Genomic DNA, 22,543 nt, shown 5'->3' with positions numbered 1-22,543 from the left:
GCCGAGGCTGTGTGGGGGTATGTCAGAAATGTGCAGGGATAGATAAAACCCGTGGAGCCAAACAGCTTTGTTTCATTCAGTCCTTCTCTCTCTCTCTTTTTTCCCTCCCTCCTCCTTCCCTCTCCCTCTTCCTATCCCTCCTTGCCTTGCATAGGCTGTGAATACCCTGCATCTGAGAAATCAGACCAGACTGACTCACAGGGCTCTGTGAGCCAGTGCCACCGAGGCTGCCAAAGCATGCTGGTGCCAAGCTGTCCCACCATGCACAGAGCCAGACCCACGCTGCTGCTGCCGCTGCTGCTTGTCCTGGGTCTGCTCCTCCACCTCGCCGACGCTCAAAGTAAGTGGACCACTGGCTTTCACTTGGGCCTCAAGTGTTCTGTCCTGCTGGGTTGGGATGGGGTGGCAGGGGTGGGATTGCTTGTGTTTCTGTGTTTTAATTGCTCATCAAACACAACCAGACTTCATGGACCACACACACAACTTAAGAAGTAAATCAATCTTCTTCATGGAACACACATGCTGCTGTGTACTGTCATGACACTGCTGATACACAGGGGAGATATCATGATGCCAGAGATAGATGTTTGTCCCTCACAAAACACATGCAATTTTTGTGTATTTAAAACACAAGAAATTCAATAAAGTTTTCAGTAAATGAATTCCCTTTTAAAGCTCACTCTGTGTGGGATGAAATTATGGGAGGAAATACCAAATCTGTATTAGTTACGGTACTCCAATTTAAAGTCCCCCTCCACTCAAATATATTCTTTTGCTTATCGTTATTTCACTTGAATGTTAGAGTCAGAGATTAATGCTTGAAGACTGTTTGCAAATTCATTTGCAAAAGGGGGAAAGTTTGCGTGTGTTAACTTAAAATGAACTTCAGGTATGAACAAACAGTGTACTCAGAAAGTGTTCAGACGCCTCCAAGTTTTTCACTTTTTAATATGTTGTCCTTCTATGCTGAAATAATAATAATAAAAATAAAATACCACTCATCAATCTACATTTAATACCCTATAATGACAAAGTGAAAACAGAATTTTAGAAATCTCCACACAGGATCTCTGGAGCTCAGCCATCAGGGTCACCTCTTGTATCAAGGCCCATGTTTCTGTGTAAGAGGAGTGGACCCACTGTGTCTGAGCTCTGCAGGCAGCTCCTCTCACCTCAGAGCTGGTTTTCTTTTCTCTGATCTGCCTTGTCAGCTAGCCTCAGATGTACAGGTGTCAGTCTCATGGCCAATCAATTGAATTTACCACAGAAACATCTCACAAATGAGGCTCCTGGGCTAAAGCTAAAGCAACATAGCAATGTCTGCTTTTTCTTTTCAAATTTAGTGTAGACTGATAATGGGAAAAAATGTTTTCTTCAGCATAAGGTTGCAACTTAACAAAATGTAAAACATTGAAGGTATCTGAAACATTTCTGAATGCACAGCTAGAAGGCCAGTTGTGGTCCTAAATCAATCAAACCCTATCTTGGCTGTTGGCCAGTCATAATCCTAGTGTCACATTGTGTCTCTCTCTTTCTCAAACACACATCAACATGCACACTCACACCCCCATATTTTACAATGATCCATCTCCTTAGCTCATAAAAATATCAAAATGTGTTCAAGTCCCTATTTTCCGGCTGCTTTTTTTTTCTGCGACAAAACTATCATGTGAACCAGAAATGCTCAGGCCTCAGCCAAGAATCTCATGATGAGAAGTCATTGGAATTGAGTTACTTGACATCAGACACCTGCCCATTGATGTGTGACAACAGTTTTCAAACCTCATTGAGTTCTGGTCCTGCACCACAGCATCCCCCCCTCTGCTACCCTCTCTTTTTTTACACAAAGATCCATGAATCATTAGCCTCTGGAGTCACAGAGGGATGAATAAAAGTTTTATTGCTCCCTTTCCACCGACTGAAATCCCCTCAGTTCAGCTGAATATCTCTGAATGAAGGGATCATTCACCCAAGGTCATATACAGCGGAGCCACGCAAAGTGAAATTGATGAGTGAGATTTTCAACTTTGTGCTTGAGAAATGTTCCCTGCAATCTGTTCAAATGTGTTTTGTTTTTCCTCTCTGCCCCCTGTCACATATGTCTCGCAGCGGGAGAGAGGCAAATGGAGAAATGTTTTCTCCATTTATCCCCTGTTTTATGTGCAGCTCCAGGATTTATTGACACAATTTAATTATGGGACCTTCCCAAAACTGCATTAACGGTCGATAAACGTTAGCATTGAGGGGGCTCTTTAGTAGCTATCTTCGCAGAAACTCCCATCTTTCACAGCCGAGCGTGAATTTACATAACAGCATTTGATAAAGAAAAAAACAAAACATACAGTTGCCAAAAGCTCCCCTCAGACAGCTGCCTTGATGAGACTTCCACTCTCGCGTGTCCAGACATTCCACAGTCGCGTTTGAGCACAAATGTAACAGAGACCTGCACAAGTGCAGTCAGCAGCCCCCAAATCTTGACGCCTCTGTGCTCACCATCCTCCCCCAAACCCCCCATGAAGAGCCCTCCTTTAGCTGTCTGGCTGTTAGCAGCTGCCGCTACACCATGCCCTACTCAGACAGCTGTGCTGCTTCATCATTTCAAAGCCAAAACAAACTTACCACGAGGTAGCCACGGTGGCTGTGTGTTAATGGCTGTGGGGGTGTGTGGGAGACGGGGAGGTCACGGGGATGAGGTGTGTGTTCTGTCTGTAACCGAGGTAGCAGAGCGAGTGCCTCTTCATAGCCAGAACCGCTTTAGGAATTGCATATTAGCCCTGGGATTTATCTTTGCTCCATTCTGCTCCTGCACTCCCTGATCACCCAAATGCACGTGTTTGTTCCTCCCCTTCCCAGCTCCCTTCTATTGTTTTTCTTGCTAATCGCTCTCTTGCCAATTTTCTCCTCATTCCTTACTCTGGCTTTTCCTTTCTACTGCTTTTCCGCCTGTGTCTTTGTCTTCTCCCCACCTTCCCGCCTTGCTGTTTGGAAGCGGTGCAATAGCCCCTTCCAGCGACTCAGAAGCTCCTTAATTTCCTCTACTGTGCCGCTGCATATGCATAAGCAGCCCAGACACTCTGGGGTTCTCTCCCCATCTGTGGCGTGCGCTGAGGACTAAAAAGACCTCCACTTAATTTTGTCCGCTCCAGACTAACCCCTCGGCAGCAAAAATCCGACTGCATTTCCGAAGGGAAAGCTGCCCTCTGTTGGCGCACTGGATCCATTTGGGTGTGTGCTAGCCTCCGGCTGTGGATATGGTGGAGGATATGAGACATACGAGAGCAGAAAATGGCTGAGTCGGCCTGCTCAACAGATGGCACGATCCTCTGAGCCAGTCCTACTTGCCACCCCACACAGTGGCCACTGCAGCCCCCTCTCAAGAAAATTGCCAATCAGGGCCCCTAATAAACACACATTTTTGTTAAAGCATTGATTGGAGTACTACCAAACATTTTCCCACCGCAAATGTTTCCAAATGAGACCTGTATGCAGCTGGTCGGAACACAACGTATTCAGAAATCATCTTTAAAGGATTGCGTAGCTGCGTTTCTTTGTTTGGTCTGTTGGTTTGTTTTCACTCCGTCATTGTTTTGTCTTTGGCCTTCTCTCTCTGTTGCTCTCTCTCGTTTTCTCCTTCACCCTGTCCCCCTCGCTCTTCAAATGCGGCCCATTTAATTTGTGTGGCAAATTGGGCTTGGCAATAGCTTGAAAGAGGGGCATAATTGTCCCTGGTGAGCCAAGGGGACAGAGCACAAGAGAGAGCAGGGAGGCAACAAACAATTCCTCTGTGTCGTTTGCCGAACAGTAATACAGAAAGGAAGCGTTGGAAGATGAGAGGAGCGCTGGAAGCATTTAACATCTCCACCTGGGCAGGGATGAAGCAGGAGAAAACTTTGGTGTGAAAAACAGCACTAAATAACTTGGCCCTTCATTAACTCCATGTATTTTGTTTCACAAGCCCGACACTGATACGACGCAATAACAACCCCAGTTACAAAGTGTGACTTGGATATTTTGTGATCTTGTTATAGTATACATACATTGATGTGTAATGATTGAGCTAGATTACAGAAGTCGAACTCGCTCACCACTCTGGGGCTTTTCTGCTTCCAATAAACAAATTCACATCAGAAATACAGTTTAGAAAATATGCCTGTTGACGGTACGCTGAGTTACATTTGTAGGGAAAACTAGTGTGCAGCCACTTCTTAGCTGCCATGCCACATGCTGAGCTGGACCATGTCAGACCCTGGGCTCAATAGTGTTTTAATTGATTTCTCCCAGTGCTGGTGGATGGCACGGCCAATCCCAGTGAGCCAGCACACTTCTTCTTTAACACGTCAAATGTGTATCGACAGGCTCCCCCAGCCTCTCTAAACATTAAGATGTTAACACCCAGACCTAATTTCTCTCACTTATGCTTATTTACAGGCAGCTGTGTATACAGACACACACATGCACTTCCTCGCAGCATTCACAGGCATCTAATGTATGTGAAATCGTTTGCGTGCCAACAAACATAAACCACGAAAGCAGTAAGTCATGTATTGATGCAGCTTTTTTTTTTTTTTTTTTTTTTTTTTTTTAGAGCCGTTGCAGTGTGAAACCAGAAAGATGGGGAGGGGAGGGGGCACGTTTACTTTACCATGATATACTCACACTGGAATGTTTGTTCAGTAAATACGTTTTTCTCTCCTTTGTCATCCAGTTAGAATAGATTTTGTTTTGTTTTGTTTTGTTTTTTAATTTGTTCACTGTAAAATATGCTGCTGCAATGTATACCTATATGTTCCAAGAGCGTCCACTGCTCTATCAGGAGAGATTCAGTTAGTGCTACCGTGGTAACAATCCAACAGCATCTGCCAGCTGGATCTGGTACTTTGTGAGTAGAATGCAGATGATTGTAAATACAATCTCTGGTGGCGTTTGGATATTAGTAAACAAGAAAAAAAAAGTTGAAAAAAAAAGAAGAGAACAATCAGGGAGAGGCATGCTGGGATAGACTGTAATACATAAGCATGCACATTCACATACACATACACACTACCATTCCTGTGAGCGGGACAGTGTTATCCTGAAATGCAATCAAGCAGCCACACTGTTGATACATACAGATGAATGGACCAAGTCCCCAAAACATGCACACTCACGCACATACACACACACACACACACATACACACACACAGTCCCCCTCAACAGGATCACCTTGTAGCAAGTCCAAAAGCTAATGATACTCTATTCCCCAGATGACATCAGGCTGTAATATGTGTGTTTTATGCATGCCTGGCCTAATATGAATTATTGTAAAATAGTGTTGTATTTGCATATGAGCTTCCGGGCTGTACTGGAATTAGCATTTTTACAACAGCTCAAATTAAATCCCTCTGCTTAATTTGCCTGCATGCTAATTTGATTTAAATTGAGTCTATTCCATTCGCTTTTACACTTATACCCACACAGTGCTTACATACAAACCACACACACACACACACGTGCACGTGCACACACAGGCACATTAATTCACATATGAACGCACACTATGTACTCTTAGGAGCTGCAGCCTACATTCGTCTCCCCCACACACTGCCTGGTACACATTGAATTCGACACACAAATAAACACATACCTAACATGTTTGTGTATCCACAGAAAATGACATTAAAGCAGGAGGTGAGCAGAACTCGTAGCTGTTTTGGTCCAACTTTTAAATCGCTGCAATCCCCTCCCACAGTCTACCACCTCGTTCATCATTCTGCCGGACACTGCTCAAGTGGAAATCTCATTGTTGGCTCCACTCGTTCATTTCAAAACGTGTCTTAGTACAGTACATCTTTAAAAAAGCGGCATCAACATCTACAGAGAGGAGGCACTACGCATCATGTTCACACTTCAAATAAATGTGGTGCAAACACCTTCGGCTGAGTGTGCCAGCACTTAATTACCATCTAGTTGTTTGGATGAAGACCTTGTGACAAGACTGGGAATCTGAGATAAAACAATGTTATCAGCGCTATGCAAGATGCTTCTTGCTTGCAGGTTGAACGAAATGAGTAAGAAGTCATTATCATTTTCTTTGGCTGAGAATGCCTGAACCAACTCCATGTCAACAATGTGCTGTGCAATTATGTCTAAAGGTTGTATCAGGCCCATGATTAACTCCATGAATGCCGATTTCTCTGGCAACTACACCCAAGTGTATTATTTAAGGCCATTAGCTTCATCTATGGATTGTAGTCATTTTGCCTTTGCACTTAGACCACAGAATCACACAAAAGCCAAGCAATTTTCACCACAGTCCTGTGCCTCCCACTTTCAAGAAAAGAAAATAATCACATACAATATGAAGATGTTGTACAGGCCCAGATGCAGGTAATTAAAGGCTAGCCCCAAGCCACTAATGCTATATCTAAGTGCACTTATGTCTCCAAGACACATTGACTTGAAAATGGTGGGGCAATTTAGTCATTCTGTGCCATTCATATCTCAGAGTGGGAATATTGACAAGACAAAAGAGCCATATGAGCCAAAGTGTAAATGTACTGGAATGGCACTCAAAAAATTCCAAGAATCCTTTTCTCTCAATCCATATATTTGAATACTTCTACATGAGGTGACTGGATCTATCATACTGTGTAATGGTATGGATTTCAGCCTGGTGCCTTCTTATCTGTCGTTTGAATGTTTAAAACGCAGTAAAAAACAAAACAACAATAGAGGGCCATGTTAACACTGCACCAGACTAGATTTCTATACTTACACCGTCTCCCTCTCTCTCACACAAAGGGTACCTTGTAGCATGCCTTTGAAGCCGGGATCAGCCGGTGAGCTGAGCACAATGCCAGCTGTTTTGCATCTGCTGGGCTTATACTTGGCATGATTCGAGCATTGCTGGCATATGTACTAAATCTGATCAGCGTCCATACGCCATGCCAGTGAACTGTATAACAATGCAGGTGTTTCATGACATTGCCACAGTGACGGTGCAATTAATAGATTGATGCCGTGGCTGCAGCAACGGCGATGCAGCACTGATGATGTTTTACCGCAGTGAACAATAAAGAGCGAGGCTATGCGTCATCTACACATGCATGTACCTGGGCTAGGGATGTCACACGGACAGGATGGCCAGGGATTGTGATTTAAAATACAAGTCAGCGCGACTGGAAATTGTCTCAAGCGCAATCCTGCAGTGGCGGCTGATTTATCTACTGTGGACTGACTCATTAAGCACGTGCTGCACACAGGTAGCTCAGAATAAATGGTCATTGGCTGCAGGTTCAGATACTGTAAAGCATGACTTTGTCTGCAATACCTTCATGGCTTATTAATCAATTTTGCAGAGTAAGATTTTGCTTAGTGCAGCAGACCTCTGATTACAGTCACAGTGAGTATCAGCACCATATCATACATGTTAAGCACATGGCATTCACTCAGTTACACACTGACTCCCAGAACTAGTCTGTATTCTGTGTCCCACAAGCAAAACTGGTGAATTGAAAACTATAGAGCGGAAAGGCAGATGTACAGTAGGACTGAGCCTGCACGGCGGCAGGATTTATTTGTTTCTTCTATTAATTAATCATCTTCCTGAAAATAAAAGAGCCACCTGGATATTGCTGAAAGCATCAGTCTGTGTGAGGGAGTGAATCCTGCCTCCTGACTCCACGTGTTTGGAGGGAGGGGATGTGTTGTTCTGCACTTTTATAATACATAACTGTTCCATTAGAAAAAGTGCTTTTGAATTCTCTCTACCCTGAATTTATGCTTCTGTGTGTGTGTGTGGTTGTGTGTATGTGCTTGTGTGGTTAACACCTGGCCCTGGGCCAGAGCTTTGGTCTCACACCAGGGGTCTTAAGAGTGCGACACATTGCACTGATCTCAGCACAGCACATTTGTGTGCCTGTGGGGTATGTTGAGATTCTGCACTGGGGTTAATGGACTAAACCATTCATCTCCATGGAGTTGCCTTGGGGCAATCTCTCAATCCCAGCCAGAAAGCTTACAACCCCACCTTCTTACCTACAGCACTCTGCAGCGCTGATGCCGATTGGGAATCTTTATGCCCTAAGCTCCTTTTGTCACAGCTGATTTACATTGGGCCGAGTGATGGAGTGAGTGCTCAGTCCGTCTTTGCAGAGCTGTCTTTCTCACCTAACGCTCGCTCGCACACTACATCTGTCACTCTTCTCCATCACCCCGCCCTCTCGCTTGTTTGTTTGCTTGCTCACTCATTAACTCACTCTCTTGTGCACTTACTCGCGCACACTCTGCAACTTATGCTGGCTCCCTCTTTGGCTTCTCTGTGCCATCAAATGAGTCATGCCATTTGAGGAGCAGAGATTTATTGTGACACACAGCTTTAGTGTGGTGTATTAGTTATGGCAAATGAGAATGAAAGCCTCCGTTGAGAGGTGAAAGTGCTCTCACGCCACAGCCAGACCCATAGGCTTTTCCAGTTGAAACTGAGCCAAGGCCTTGTTTCTAATGGTGCAGCTCTCTAAGTGCCCATCCCATCACACTGTGGAACATGGGATATGCATTCTCCCACACACACACACAATTACTGAAGGGGTCCCTGGACATTTACAAGGTGTTTATACAGCATCCATCATAACATCCATGAACAGTCTGTTTCTCCTTAGCTTTAATACTCCCTTGGTGCCATCTTGCATGTCATTCATCATTCTCTCATCAACTAATTAATTACCGCAGTCCCCTCCATCACTTGAGTCGTGATGAAGGATATTTCAAGTTAAATGTAGATAATTAATGTGCAACAGAGATGTAGTCAGACAGCAGAATCCGAGGTGGAGTGGTCATTTGCCTCAGAATGAAATACCTTATCTGGTTTCTCTCCATCCCTTTGAATGTTAAAGGCGATGTGAAGGTGAACACGCAATCCAGCATGTTTCATCACTAAACTTTAGTCCTCTTAGGTTTGATCTCATTCGCTCTTCTTGCAGTCCTGCTACTCTTTTATTTCTCCCTCAGTCTGATAGTTAGCTGCAGCGAGTGCATACAGAGGCGTGGGGAAAGAGGGGAGAAGGCTGCTGAGTAGACTTGATGATGTCAGGATTTATGCCTACATGGATTTCTTTAAGTACACCTTCCAAATAAGATTTTCCTACTCTTTCCCTCCTGCTCCTCAGAGAGGGGAAAAATAACACATGATCAGAGAGTCTCGCAGAGATTCCTTTTTTACTCTCTCCCTCTCCCTCCTGCCACTGCTTGGGTAAGACAGAAATTTCACACCGCATGATCTGTTGCCTCTCATTACACGGAGCAATGTAATTGGCTGTGCTTTTCCCCCGTTGTGATTATTCAAGGAGAGATGTCCACGGAAAGGATAAGCTGTAGTTTTGCCATTAAGTCCCACAGGGACGGCCTTATTTGTATCTTTGGTCAAATTAGGCCAACTCCAGTGGGAGGAGAATGGAAACGCCCAGGAGACATTACTCAGTTAGCAGGTGCAAGGGGCTACTCAGTGGCCTGGTTAAACACCATGAGATGAGATGAGATGAGATGAGATGAGATGAGATGAGATGAGATGAGATACTTGTAAGTGCTAAGGACACTACTGGCCCTACAGATATATAGATAGATAGATAGATAGATAGATAGATAGATAGATAGATAGATAGATAGATAGATAGATAGATAGATAGATAGATAGATAGATAGATAGATAGATAGATAGATAGATAGATAGATAGATAGATAGATAGATAGATAGAATATCATTGCATATAAAAACACAATGAAATGTTGTTTGTAATACCACAACGTTGGATCAAAATCAGCGTAAAAAGGTTCTCACCCTTTATAATACAGAATTATTTTGAATCTCAGTCTCAAGCAGTGTATTTGGTTTGATATGCACCTAGATTAAAATAATATCATTATGATTGAAGAGCTTTCTGCAGTGCAATTTAATGTAATTTCAATGTGTGACAGAGGACACAAACCTGTGTAAACATGCTAGTACATCCATCTTATTCTACACCCTCCCACGTACAGCTAGTGGTATGTGATCCTCAGGCATACAGCATGTATGCTAACAAGAGGAGCAATGCACAGTTGTGTACAAACCCATAGGCTGAGAGGTATGCATGTATAAAAATAGTACTGTTCTCCACACACATACAGTACTGAACATCTAATGGAACCAAGAGATGGACAACATGGCATATCTGTAATAATATGCTTTCATTCTCCATTACTGACAAAGAGCACCACTGATCAGATGGTCTGGAAAATCCACTTTGACCTCTGCTAAAAATAAGTATTCTCTGATGTCTGCCTCAGTGATGTGCTACATTTACAGTACTGTATACAAATGAGAGAGATGACAGGAACAGTTATCGATAAATTCATCAGAATACATGAATACAAATAAAATCAGTGTGTAAAATGCCACACAATCTCAACATGCTAAGGTACACTGACAGAGCAGCAGTGGGTATATAGACAAGACACTTAAAGACAGGAGAGAAAGAGCTTAGATGGAGATTAACTACAAGAATGGATGGACTGACTTTCAAAGGAATTCAAACCAGATGAGGTGATATGAATAAAGGAAAGGCAAAGCTAATATGGGTTACAAGGGTTTCTTTTATGTTTCTTCACTGCTTAGTCACAACTCATCTTTTTTTTTTCTTTTCCAGAGCTCAAAGATAATTTCCAAAAAAGTAATCCTGGAGCCTACAACTTTAATCCTACAGATATGATTAAGTTCCTGACATCTTATGAAATGATCTCAACCCCCTTTTTTAAGGATCTGAAATTTGGTAATGAAAGTCAAAGGTAAACAGATTAAAGATATTGCAGTTTGGGATTGAATGTCACATTTTGATCTTTTTTCGTGTCTCGTCACACACAATGAAAAATGTCAACTTTTATCTAGAAAGTATTAATCATTAAATTTAACTTCAACCAACTTCCATCAAAAGTGGCGAGTCAACATCGCAAGGCTGCATGAATTAAGTGAGTTTTTATTTGTGCGCACAACGGGAAGCACTTTGGTTGACTGACTATTGGCTGGCGGTGTCGTTCTCATCACTATTATGATGATTTCATTATTGTTATGGCAAATGGAAGCTGAAGCATTATTGGAGATGAAATTGAAGAATAATCTAGGTCTATACTGTGTTCTGGGATGGGAAAAATTGGGCTGAAAATGCAATCTTCTGTTAAAATCGTAATCCAATGCAACAGACTGTAAGGCAATAAGCAGTGAAAATAACCCAGGTCCAGGAGACTTAGTAGTAATCAATTGGATGCATAGTGACTAAAGCGATTCAGGGACAGAGATGGGAGTCACAATAATAGCAAACAAAAAAGCAAAACAGAATCATGAGAGGGTATTCTTATCTCAAGATGACTGCTATCTCGTGGAAGACAGCCACTTTTGTTTTGCCATGCCTCTTTGTGTGGCGTCTTTGAAATCCACAAGGGCCCGTTACACAGCATTCATTTTGTTTCATCACTCGCACAAAGGCTTGACTGACATTATTTGAGATAGTTTGTTTCAGGTACAATGAGAGTAATTATTCAGGCTGCATCGAGAACACAGAGAGTACCAACAGAAAGTAAGCAATATTACTGCCAATGATAGACTATTATGGGCAAGTTGCTAATAAAAGCCACACAAATAATGGCATCTTTCTGGGGCCCTTTTTCATCAACACAGCACTCCTGCATCATGCACTGGCTTGTTTGAAGCTTGCTAGTAAATGACAAAGTCGGAGAAGCACCAGGCCATAATGAGCACCGAGTCGTACCTTTGGTCAAGGTCGCTTTTGGTGACAGCGTCACAACAAGAGAGCAAAATTTGGGTTTGAGTCAGTTAATGAGCAAAAATCAAAGTCAAAGCAGCCACAGACTGGCACTAAAGCTTGTTGAGCATCCAACTGCAGGAGAGAAGAAAGCTTTTTTAGCTTAGTACAGTACAGTATCTGCTTCTTTTTATTCTGGCTGTAATGTATTCAGGTAGACTGGAGCTGGTGTCCATCACTTCAGGAAGCCGTAGAGTGTGCCCTTGGTCATGCATGCAGAAAAGCACGTTCCTGTTTGCTGCAGTCCTGCACTGTTCCCAACTGCCTCCTACTTCCCACCCAACACAGGGCTTCTCAGAAAGCAGATCTATCCACCCGGTCACTGCTCTACATCTGTACAAGATCTGAAAATATCGATTAGGTGATAATTAAATTGTCCACCCCAGCTTGATATGGATTAATAATTGGCCACTAATGCCCTCCTGACATTTTGCTGTATCGACTAGGTACTGTTTGCAGCACTGTGTCGATAATTATGACGCTTGGCATTCTTCATTTTGTCCCTAATGAGACCAATCAGAGTTGGCTCTACTTTTGCTTAAGAATTAGAGAGGAGTGAAAAGGAGTGAGGAGGAAGGATAGATTTTCTCTTGCGTCCATTATTCGGTGTTTTGGTCTTATCACAGAGATATTTCCCTCTTGTACACAAGGATTCATTTCTTTACATTGCTTATTTCTTGATGTATAATCAGTGCTTTGTTGGAAAATATAAGCTGTCATATTATGTTGTTCCAAATCACATAAAGAGGACATCTTTGGACAAAACAACAGCACCACTAGGAGTACTATAAATACAGAGATGAGAAGGTGGTATGGGCATTGTGCCACATCACTGCTTCGACTTCCTCGCTGCCATCTGTGAGTGTTCCTCCACTGGCATTCTCACAAAAGGCCTTTTGTGCATTTTTCACCTTTGTCCCTGTTTGCTAGGTTTAATTAGGTTATTTACTTGAGCTTCACCTCCCAGAGTTTCATTATAGTGGGCATTGCAGATAGGGCTTCACACAGGGCAGGGGCAGATAAAAAGTTAGGACAAAAGATGATAAATGTCGCGAGTGGGGACCGGAATGCAATCTGGCTGCCATGATGCAGAGATGCTCTAATGGCTTCCCAGCAAGGAAGGGGGAAGGCACTGTCGAGATGGCAACGTGATAAATGGTGCCGGGATAGCTGTAAGGACTGTAGGCACACAAAGAAAAAGAAAAGAGTCATGGAAGGAGGAAAAAAAACAAAAACGAAGATGACCACAAAATGGAATTTAATTAATCTGGACTTCGTTCCCCCTCCTGACAAATTCAGTGCAGAAGAAGAAGGAGAAGGGAAATTGTTTTTTATGGACGTGTTCAGCCAGACCCCCCTCTACCCCCCCACCCCACTGCCTCCCCACCATTCTACTTTCCTCTCAGGTTGAAATGGCAAAGGGACGTATGGCTTCTGACAATGCCCCTGCACCTGTGGAATGATTAATGACAGCAGACTCACCTTACACGCTGCAGAGTGAAAGTATCTGCTTCAGAAGCACATCAAGGAGAGCTCTGCTAGAAACATAATTCCTCTACTATTTACCACATCATTACACAGATGCAGGATTTTAGATCCCTTTGCCTTAAACAATAATCATTGCGGCATTGTAGAGAATTTTGTTTATAATGTTGCTTTTTCTGTTCTGTAATAACTTCCCTGATGGTTTTCCCGTGGTGAAAATATATAATTTTAACTGGGACACATGGAAGTTACAATGTAATTATATCAATTTACTAATGTACAGTATGATTATTACTATAATAAAAATGGTCAGGAAAAGAACATTAGAGAAAAATAGAGAACAACTCTTATCCAGGGACAAATATGTGGATAAAACTTCACTAGAGTCAATATCTGACTACACAAGATGTTACAGTAAGTATCTTGAAGTGATGCAGGTACTTTGGATAGGTACTGTATATAAGATTACCTTACCTCACAGAAACTACTACATACAGCACATTAAGGTGATCCTCACATTAAGAAGGATTTAGTCCAATTCATTTCTGGGTATAACTTGTAACTTTTACTGTCTAATCTTACTTGATTTAATCTGGATATAATCCAGATGACAAATAACAGCTACTCTGTCAGTAGTTACAACGGCCTATCGGGATGACTTGCCTTAAGTTGAAAAATCAGTCACATTGTGTTCACTTTATGGGCTTAAGTGCACTTAATTTCGTAGAATATTCATGAAGTTAACAATCATGCCGAGTCAATGTGCCGGCTTACTATTTAACCTTTAATCTATGTGAGAAAACGGATGAAGTCATTACTTACCGAGGGACAATGGTACCTTGTGGCATTTTGTGACAATGTCATTGGCTTTTTACTCTCTCCCTCACTGTTTCACTACTCCACATTAAAAACCAATAGACCCAGCCATTACTCACAGGTGTGCTTTTAGAATAATCCAGGCAACTGTGAAAAAGGAATTGTAGATCAATAGGTCTTTATATTTTATAGGGGAATTTGTCCCTTAACTTGCAAATTTATGAACAGTACAACACGCTCCCCTCATAAATACACAAGTGCATTGTCTAGACCCACAATTACATGCTGTCTGTAGAGTACGATGCGTATATCCATACACTTAATACACACATAAGTGCCACACACATCCACTTGCCCAGTGGACTAGAGCCCATTACTGCTGGCAAACATTTGCACTTGAGGCCGACGCCTTTGTGTACCCTCTCGCTCTGTCAACCGAGGCTCAGTTTGGCGAGGGGTGAAAAGGACTAAGAAGAGAAGAGTAATCAAGTCCATCAGTCCAGAGGCCACATCTCCGGTCCCCAACGGCCTTGTACCCTAAACAGAACCCTGGTCTTTAGAAATCTACCCCCTTTCTTTTCATGCAGTCTTTAAGAAATAACAAAATATTCAATTAAATAGCTGATGGGAACACAGCTAGAAATACATAGTATACATGACAAACACAGCTGGAAATATATAGTATTCATGAATCACAAGAAGCTCTAGCCTTTTATTTATGCATGAGGTTTTCATGAAGTTATTACTAGTATTGAGTATAAAGCTTCTTTTTTGTTTGTTTTCACTTTTTCTCTTTTGCGTATACGAGATTTAGAAATCAGATATAATGTAGTCCATCTGTAGTGTTGACAGTATTCTTGCCTAAATAGTTTTTGGATTAACCACCATTAAGAGGGACTTCGACATAAAGTTGAGTCTTTGTTAAACAAAGGATGTTAGAACCAGCTTTGTAAAGTTATAGAACATTTCCAAAGAGGTTAATGCATTTAATGAATACACCTGAAAAAAGTGTCTCAAAAGCCCAAGTACTGTAGCTAGAAACACCCACACACTGTAAACAGACAGAGACGGCACACACACGCGTCGTCATCCTCTTTACACTTCTACTCGTCTGCTGATGAATCATCCCCACATCCACACACATCAAGAAAGAGCCTTTCAAAAGTGATCTGAAGCACTTAATTTCACTGGATTATTTTAATTACGTCCCCTGAGGGTTGTTGTTTTTTGCTCCTGGGGTGACACTGCACTGTTTGTTTCCAAGTGAAAAGCCCCATACGCCAGCCTGACCCCGATACCACCCGCCCTCATTTGTTTCCCATCTGTAGCTCTTCAAAGACATAGCCACACACACCGACTCAACTGTTTTCTTCGGGGGTTTGCAATTAAGAATTCAAAGACCTCAACTTAGATTTACTGCATGTGGTTTAGTTGGAGACATATTAATAATGTGTAGCTAACAAAAACAACCCACTAATACACAGCTAATGCGTTATCCTGCAGTATTGCATGTCACTCATTTAATGTAAAACAAACTAATTAAAATGTAATTAAAACACTGACAAAAAGAATAATCATTTCAACGTAATTAATGGTGACAATTATGTGGCATTTTGACTTATATTGTGTCAAATGCAGCAGCCGAGAGGCAATATTTTGACCACAAAAAATTATTTAATTCATATTAATTAATGTTTTTATGAAACTTTGACTTTAATAAAATCACATTAACCAGGGAGCAGCTGGCAAATGGTGAATCGACAGCATTATGAGCAGAGTATATATACGCATTGTGATTAGGAAATTAAGTAGTATAGCTTCAGTTTTATTTATTAAGCATTTAGAGTTAGCAGCTTCATGCATAACATTACAAAAAAGGCACAAAAACACTATACTTACAGTTTATCACATCTTCTGAATATGTGTGTGTCATTGAGAGTTTCCAGAATGATCCAAAGCTACTCTCACTCATTGTTGGCTTCAAAAAGGAAAAGGTGATTTCTACTGAAAAAATGTTTCAATTACTACCATTTTTCTTCATCTCTTTTATATGCAATACTTTCCTTCACTGCTGCATAAAATTTGTGGTCTGTGAAAGGTCACTTTGGTCCTTGAGTGAGGTACCTCCCTTGCATATTCTTTGTAATGGGATTTTGTTTTGAGGATAGCCATGACTACAGCTAGTGGCAATGAGAACTGTGCCGAGAAATTCCTCTTTCTGGGGTTCTGGCAAACTGCGTTTTAATTTTGATGTCTGAATGTACAGTAGACGTGGAAGGCCCACTTATTTTTTCCCCCAAAAAAGCTCGATTTAGGTGTAACCTGGTTTGCTGAACTTAGGAACATTTGCAGGATATCTGAGCCGCTGAAAGGAAGCCAGTTGCCATCATGCAGGATTGCTGGAGCATGAGCTAGTTTGCCTGTAAGCGCCTGAGAAAACAGTGCAGGGAAAGTGTCACTTCTTATGGCCTGACAACTGGCATCTATCGGAAATGGCTTGGCACTACTTATCCATAAAATTAGAGTCCGTTTAAATATACAATGTCGAATCCCTGGAATGATTTGCTACATAATCCATCTCTGCTCCTACAGAGACAAATATGAGGCAAGCTTTTCCGCTCCGTGGTTGAGGGCAAAGACAATTATGTGAAGTTTATGCTGTAAAGAAATAGGACAGGCCTGAGCATAGTGAATAGGGCAAGTTGAATATGTTGCTTATTTGATTTTCCATTCCACTTTTCCCATCCATATCTTTTGATTTATAATAAATGTAGTGGAAAGCTGGCAGCTTTGGAGATTGTCATCTGCACGTGCTGTCATGGTGATATTTCCTTATCAATCTCACGTAACATGAACGTCACATGTGCAGCAGAAGCATGAGAATCATACCAAATCATGTTCTCTTAGTATCTACACATGACATTACATTGGCAGTAAGCTGACATGGCCAAAGACTGTTTATCACTTCTGCCATTTTTAACATCTTTTCAAGTCAGTGCAGCCCCAGCGTGATAACTACTGGCCATTTTGCTGCAGCTCTGCCATTTAATAAATCGTTCCATTGCTGAGTGGATAACAGAATGAACGAATGGCTTTCTGTGTTAGTGGCTGCCACTGCCTATCCTATCAGATAATTAACTTTTTGCAAATAGACTGCGCTGACTACCAAACAGAGTAAGCCTGCACAATTAGAATTACTTATCTGTGTTCTTTCTTTTTTCCAGACGTTGGAGGAAAAACAAACAAGACAAACAAATCCAAATTTCATACTTCTTGCTTGACTGTTTTTTCCTCAAATGGTCACACACGAATTGGCTCCAGATTTGTGTATTCATACACAAATGAACACGTAATGAATGAGAGGAGATGAAAATGAAGTCTTATTGAAAGTGAAGCCTCTGTATTATTTTGCATCAGCGTTTGACAACCTCAGCCCAGATGTTCAGAATTTCCGACAGGAGGGTCTCGTCTTTTCCACCTCACTCCCCCTCCTCTCAGTCTTTTTTCTTTTATTTACCCTCGGGCGCACAGTCTTGCGCCGACAGTGGCGCAATTCAATATTTATATGTTTCCTTCTGTTTGGTTTCCACCGCAAAGGGAGGTGGGCTTTCATGTGTCTGATTTGCCACAGCAACGATTCAGTTCCAGCTTTTAAAGCGTTGGGGGCCGTTTGAACAAAGCCATCTGTTTGAGTGGGCCGTTTTATTAAGTGACAAACTGGATCCTTCTACCTCGCTAATGTGTCCCGTGGGAGACGGCAGTGTATGTGTGTGTGTGTGTGTGTGTGTGTGTGTCTATGTACGTGTGTGCGTCTAGTCGAGAGAGAGAGAGAGAGGTAGAGAAGGGACAAATTTCCCTCTGCAAACATTGTAATAAACCAGTGAAGAGACCACATCACTGATGTAGCTGTCATTGGAGAACTGAAAGGTTTCTGCCTTTATGAATCTACAATGATAATTGAATAAGGAAGCCTTTCAGCTTCCATCTTATCCCATGAAACACAGGCTAAGAAGCTCAGCACAGTTCCATAAATAACCCTTTATATTTATTTAATGGAACCTTCCAGAATTTTCTATTGTCCCACACTCTTCAATTTATTAATGTTGTTCACCCATTTGCAATGTTCCCGTATCCAGCGAGAATATTCTAACACCCGGGAGACCGTGTGTCTGAGCGTGCATGCTCATGTGCATGATAGGTTGTACTCGTGCACCTCTGGAGCCTTTTCCTCTCCATCCTCCCGTCTTGTCAGAGAATCTGTCAGCGTGTTGAATGTGGGACGGGAGCATTAACCATTCTTTTTGAAGCTGTTGCTGTTGTCTGTGCAAAAGTGGCCTAACTCCTGCAGAGCCATAGCCAGAAGCTCAGACCTTGCATTGCAGTGCCACTGAGCATGAGTAATACACACTGACTGGGGTTAAGAAAGTCCCTTTGGAATATGATTTCTGCAACCTTAGTCATTGGGCAGAATATTTGGCAAGGAGAATACACTGGTGAGTTGTGTATTATAATGCATGCTGTAGTTTTCCTGCCTTTGAAGCAATGCTGTTAAGTGATGAAATGCATTTATTTATTCAAGGGAGACTCTCTGCGGCTTATGAGCCAAATAAGAGACCCTGACCCTATCATAAAATGGACCTGCAGCCCTACTATCCATATGCAGTCTCAGTATTAATGTGTCATTAAGCTGCATTCTTGTATATTCTATTGAATTAGTTTTACATAATGACTTATGAATTTTGCTTAGAGAGCACATTTAAGCAGTTGGGAAGGGGGAGCAGTGTGGGAGAAGGCTTGTATTATGAACTTCATTATGTGTGACAAGCAGCACAATATTGATGGAAGAGCGGGTCCCCATCATTGCACTGCATTAAAACCTCTGCAGTGAATTAATGTACTATTCCTGATCCAGTAATTAACAATCATTCGGGGGCCATATCCCTTTTCAAGTAATCACTAATTGCAATAAGAATTTCAGTTTCCATTTAAGGCAAGATTACCGATGAGCATGCAATGCAAATCAGCCAACAGTTCTAATTAAGCTCCAATTCCTTTTCTTTCTTTCTGCCTAGACCCTTTGTGAGCACATACAATGTGGAGTTTGTTTCCACTGCATTACAAAAGACAATTTTTTATCATAATGCTGCAGATAGAGAGCTGTGTAGTGCCCCAAGAAAATGGTTCATGCTCATGTTTGTTCCATTGATTGGTATGTGTGGTTTATCTTCTCTCAGTTTTTTTCCCCTCATATTTTTTTTGCATTGTTTATCGCTGTGTTTGTGTGTCTGCAGAACTACAGTCTGTTTTCTTTTTGGCATGGGGTCAGATGTTTCTAAACAGTGTATAGACAGTTAATTAATCCATAGAGAGGGTGTTGCTTTTGAAATGGCACATACACAACAACATTCACACTCACCAACAAAACCATATCTCTGTACCTTTATTTATTCAAATACTATGATAATGATATTTCTGCAATGGACTTTCAGACTTTCCATAAAGTCAAATATCCTAGGCACATACACTACACTAGACTTTTGCCCTCTCACAACATTAGCCACTCCTTTCAGTCCAATTTGTGCCAGTTGCTGCCATTGTGACAATTCATCAATATTATAGAATTGATATGCTGGGGCTTAAAGATGTTGAATGAGGTTAATGGCATCTTTAAATGCTCTTTTCTTCCACCCGTATGTCCAAAATGGAGCAGGGTATTTGCAGAGTGACACCCAATGTGTTAGGATTAATTATCGCCCTCCACAACCCCACCTCACCCTGCAAGTTAAAGATTCAGAGAGGAAATGGCCCCTTTCATGCAAATGAAATTGAATATGTCAGTCAGTATAATTGTGAAAACCGAGCCATCTTGGACTGGTGTCTGTGCCGAATAGAGGTTCCAACTGAAAGTCGGTTTATTAATGTTCCTCTCTCCACTCTTTGATTCATACTCTTTAATGGCTTGGCAGATCAAACTTTAGTCTATGGCAGAGTCCTGATGACTTGAAATGTTTTGGCCATTATGAATGAAACCAAGACTCTGATCTCCTTGAGAACAGTTTTTAAATGCAATGTTTGGCTGTGAGTTAAGCCAATATCAAACAAACTTGTAATGAATGCAGATCCGGAAGATGCTCTGAACCCAACCGTCCTTTGAGTTCTGCATCACGAGAGAAAAATTTGATATCATTAGCTCCAGCATCCAGTTACATGGAGTCCACTTGACTTAGTCCGTCTCTGCAACAGGTATCAAACATCACATCAACATCTCTACAGAGCGGAGGCTTTTAGTTCTCTGATAGTTCAACTCAACAAATACAAAAACATGCAAACCTGCAAAGTCAAGGTCAGAATCTTGAAGCTTGTTATATAAGTGTGTGTCATGATGCTAGCTCTTCAAACAGAGCTTGGCCACAGCAGCTTCACTGAAGCCCAGTGTTGCACAGCAGTGTGGAGGCCACCAGCCATTGCCCCCTCCTCTTTGGTCTGGTGTAACTGCCTTTGTTTTGGACAATTCTAGTCTTTGACATAAGTAATAGAAATGTCTCTGGAGATCAATTGCATTTTTCCTTTTCAGTACAAGTCAACAAACTTTTTACCATCTTGATGCCGTTTACAAAATCAGCTAAGTAGCAAAACGACTTCAATCAAAAGGGGTTGATCACAGACCAGTACTCTGTTGCACAGATATTTCTGTGGGAACATTAAGCCTAGACTTAGGGTGAAAGGGAATACAACCTTACTGACCCAGTGTGGTAATGGCTTCCAACAACTTCATGTGAGTTCTTAAATGAGAATAGAACTCTAAGTGATGAGGACAGTATACAGAAGCAGCAACTGCAAAACTTTCAAGATCCGTTTTTGTACCACCCACATGGTTGAAGACTTCCAATTTCCATTTATATCTATCCATTAAGAAATATACACTTAGAGTCTGCCCCCTCATCCCCGTGGACATGGGTGTTGTAGAGAACAGTAAAGGCTTTCAGCCAGCCAATTATCAGCATAGCATTGATCCATGTAAAACAGAGCAGTGGGATGCTATGAAGAGCTTCCTCCTTTACAGAGCAGCAAAGAGAAGAAGGTTACATAATGACCTCAAGGGAGAGCAGGCACAGGCCCATGTCACTAACCTTTTAGCTTGTGACTGGCTTTACACTTCTCATTTGTTTTCTGGCAACAGCTTAGCGGTGGATTAAGAGGTGCCTAGCCACTGTATTAATTCATGCAGATCATGGTTACCTCTCAAAGGAGATGCAGCATGCCGCAAAGGTAACAAGAGCTTTTAATGGCTGGTTTGGATTCAGTGAGTATGATTTGTCCACACACTGTAACTCTACTTCCATGTTAATAAGTATAAATGTTTTTTTTTTATCAGAAAAATAATATGGCCAAGGGGCAAACAACTCCCAATTAGACAAACAATTTACTGTTGTGATGGTATGATGCCGTATAGACAAAGACTTTGCCAACACAAATCACAGGGTCTTTGCAGCGAATGAGATTGTACGATTTGTTTGTGCGATGTTTGTTCACGGACTGTATCTTTTTGGTTGTTGTCAAGGCGCGAGACGTGTCATTGTTCAGAGAAACTCAAGGTTTCAATCAGTCTCTGTCGACCTGAAGCCATCCAAGGAGTCGACCAAAATGGATGTTTGTCAGTGGCAGACCTAAAATGGGGGTATGATGGTGATATCAGCGGCCATGTCTGTGAAAACACCATTACCTCCATGTCACGCCTCAATCACTCCACATTGTGCGATGAATCCCCACCCCGCCGCCCCTCCCAATTCACCTCCTTCCCCTCACCTCCAGTGCTGATCTGCCGTACATGTCGTAGCAGTCTATCACAGCCGGCGCGGGGAGACGCACTGAGCCGTAATGGATGGCCCCGGAGCGAAAACAGCCCCAATAGCATATCAATTACCCATCAGCACCCTCTTGGCTGGATGCCAGTGTGTACCACACCCAAGCCGAGTCAATGAGATAAGGCGCAAATGCAGATATAATGGTGCTTTTTGCCGTGTACAAATTACACAGTGTCAACTCTGCTGCCCACCTGTCGGAGCTGTCAGACGGTGAATGAGAGAGAGATTCTAGCAGAAGTGTGTGTGTGTGTGTGTGTGTGTGTGTCTGTTTGTTAATGTGTGTATGCGCTCAAGACCGTGTGCATGTCATGAGGCAATCAGGTGATTTCCCAGACTCATTTGCCCAGTGGAAGCCCAGCTGCTTGCCTGTTATCTGTTGGTCCTGTTGATTGCTGACCACACATCTTATGTCACCTCTCCACCAATCCTGCAGGTTAATTTGTCGCTCTCTCACAGCGCCGCTGCTGCCGCCGCTGCTGCTGCCGCTGCTGCTGGGCGAGGGGGGAGGGGCGGGGGGTCAGGCACGCGAACAAGCACAATCGCA

General features: G+C 42.3%; 1 protein-coding gene across 5 annotated transcripts in view; it reads left to right on the top strand.

Moving 5' to 3' along the window:
* Positions 1-237: 237 nt before the first annotated feature.
* LOC311001766 (receptor-type tyrosine-protein phosphatase delta) overlaps positions 238-22,543 on the top strand; it is a gene marked incomplete at its 5' end in the record, with an annotated part of 99,879 nt that continues 77,573 nt past the window's right edge. For all 5 annotated transcript variants that reach the window (XM_083992901.1, XM_083992900.1, XM_083992904.1 and 2 more), the window contains one exon: positions 238-340. In XM_083992901.1, coding sequence (XP_083849027.1) covers positions 238-340 — 103 coding nt within the window. The remainder of the gene's footprint in view (positions 341-22,543) is intronic.

Source organism: Trachurus trachurus (genome assembly GCF_905171665.1).
Source record: "Trachurus trachurus genome assembly, chromosome: 18".
Classification (NCBI taxonomy): Eukaryota; Metazoa; Chordata; class Actinopteri; order Carangiformes; family Carangidae; genus Trachurus; species Trachurus trachurus.
The sequence above is the reverse complement of the archived record's forward strand: the minus strand, read 5'-3'. Positions and strand labels throughout refer to the sequence as shown.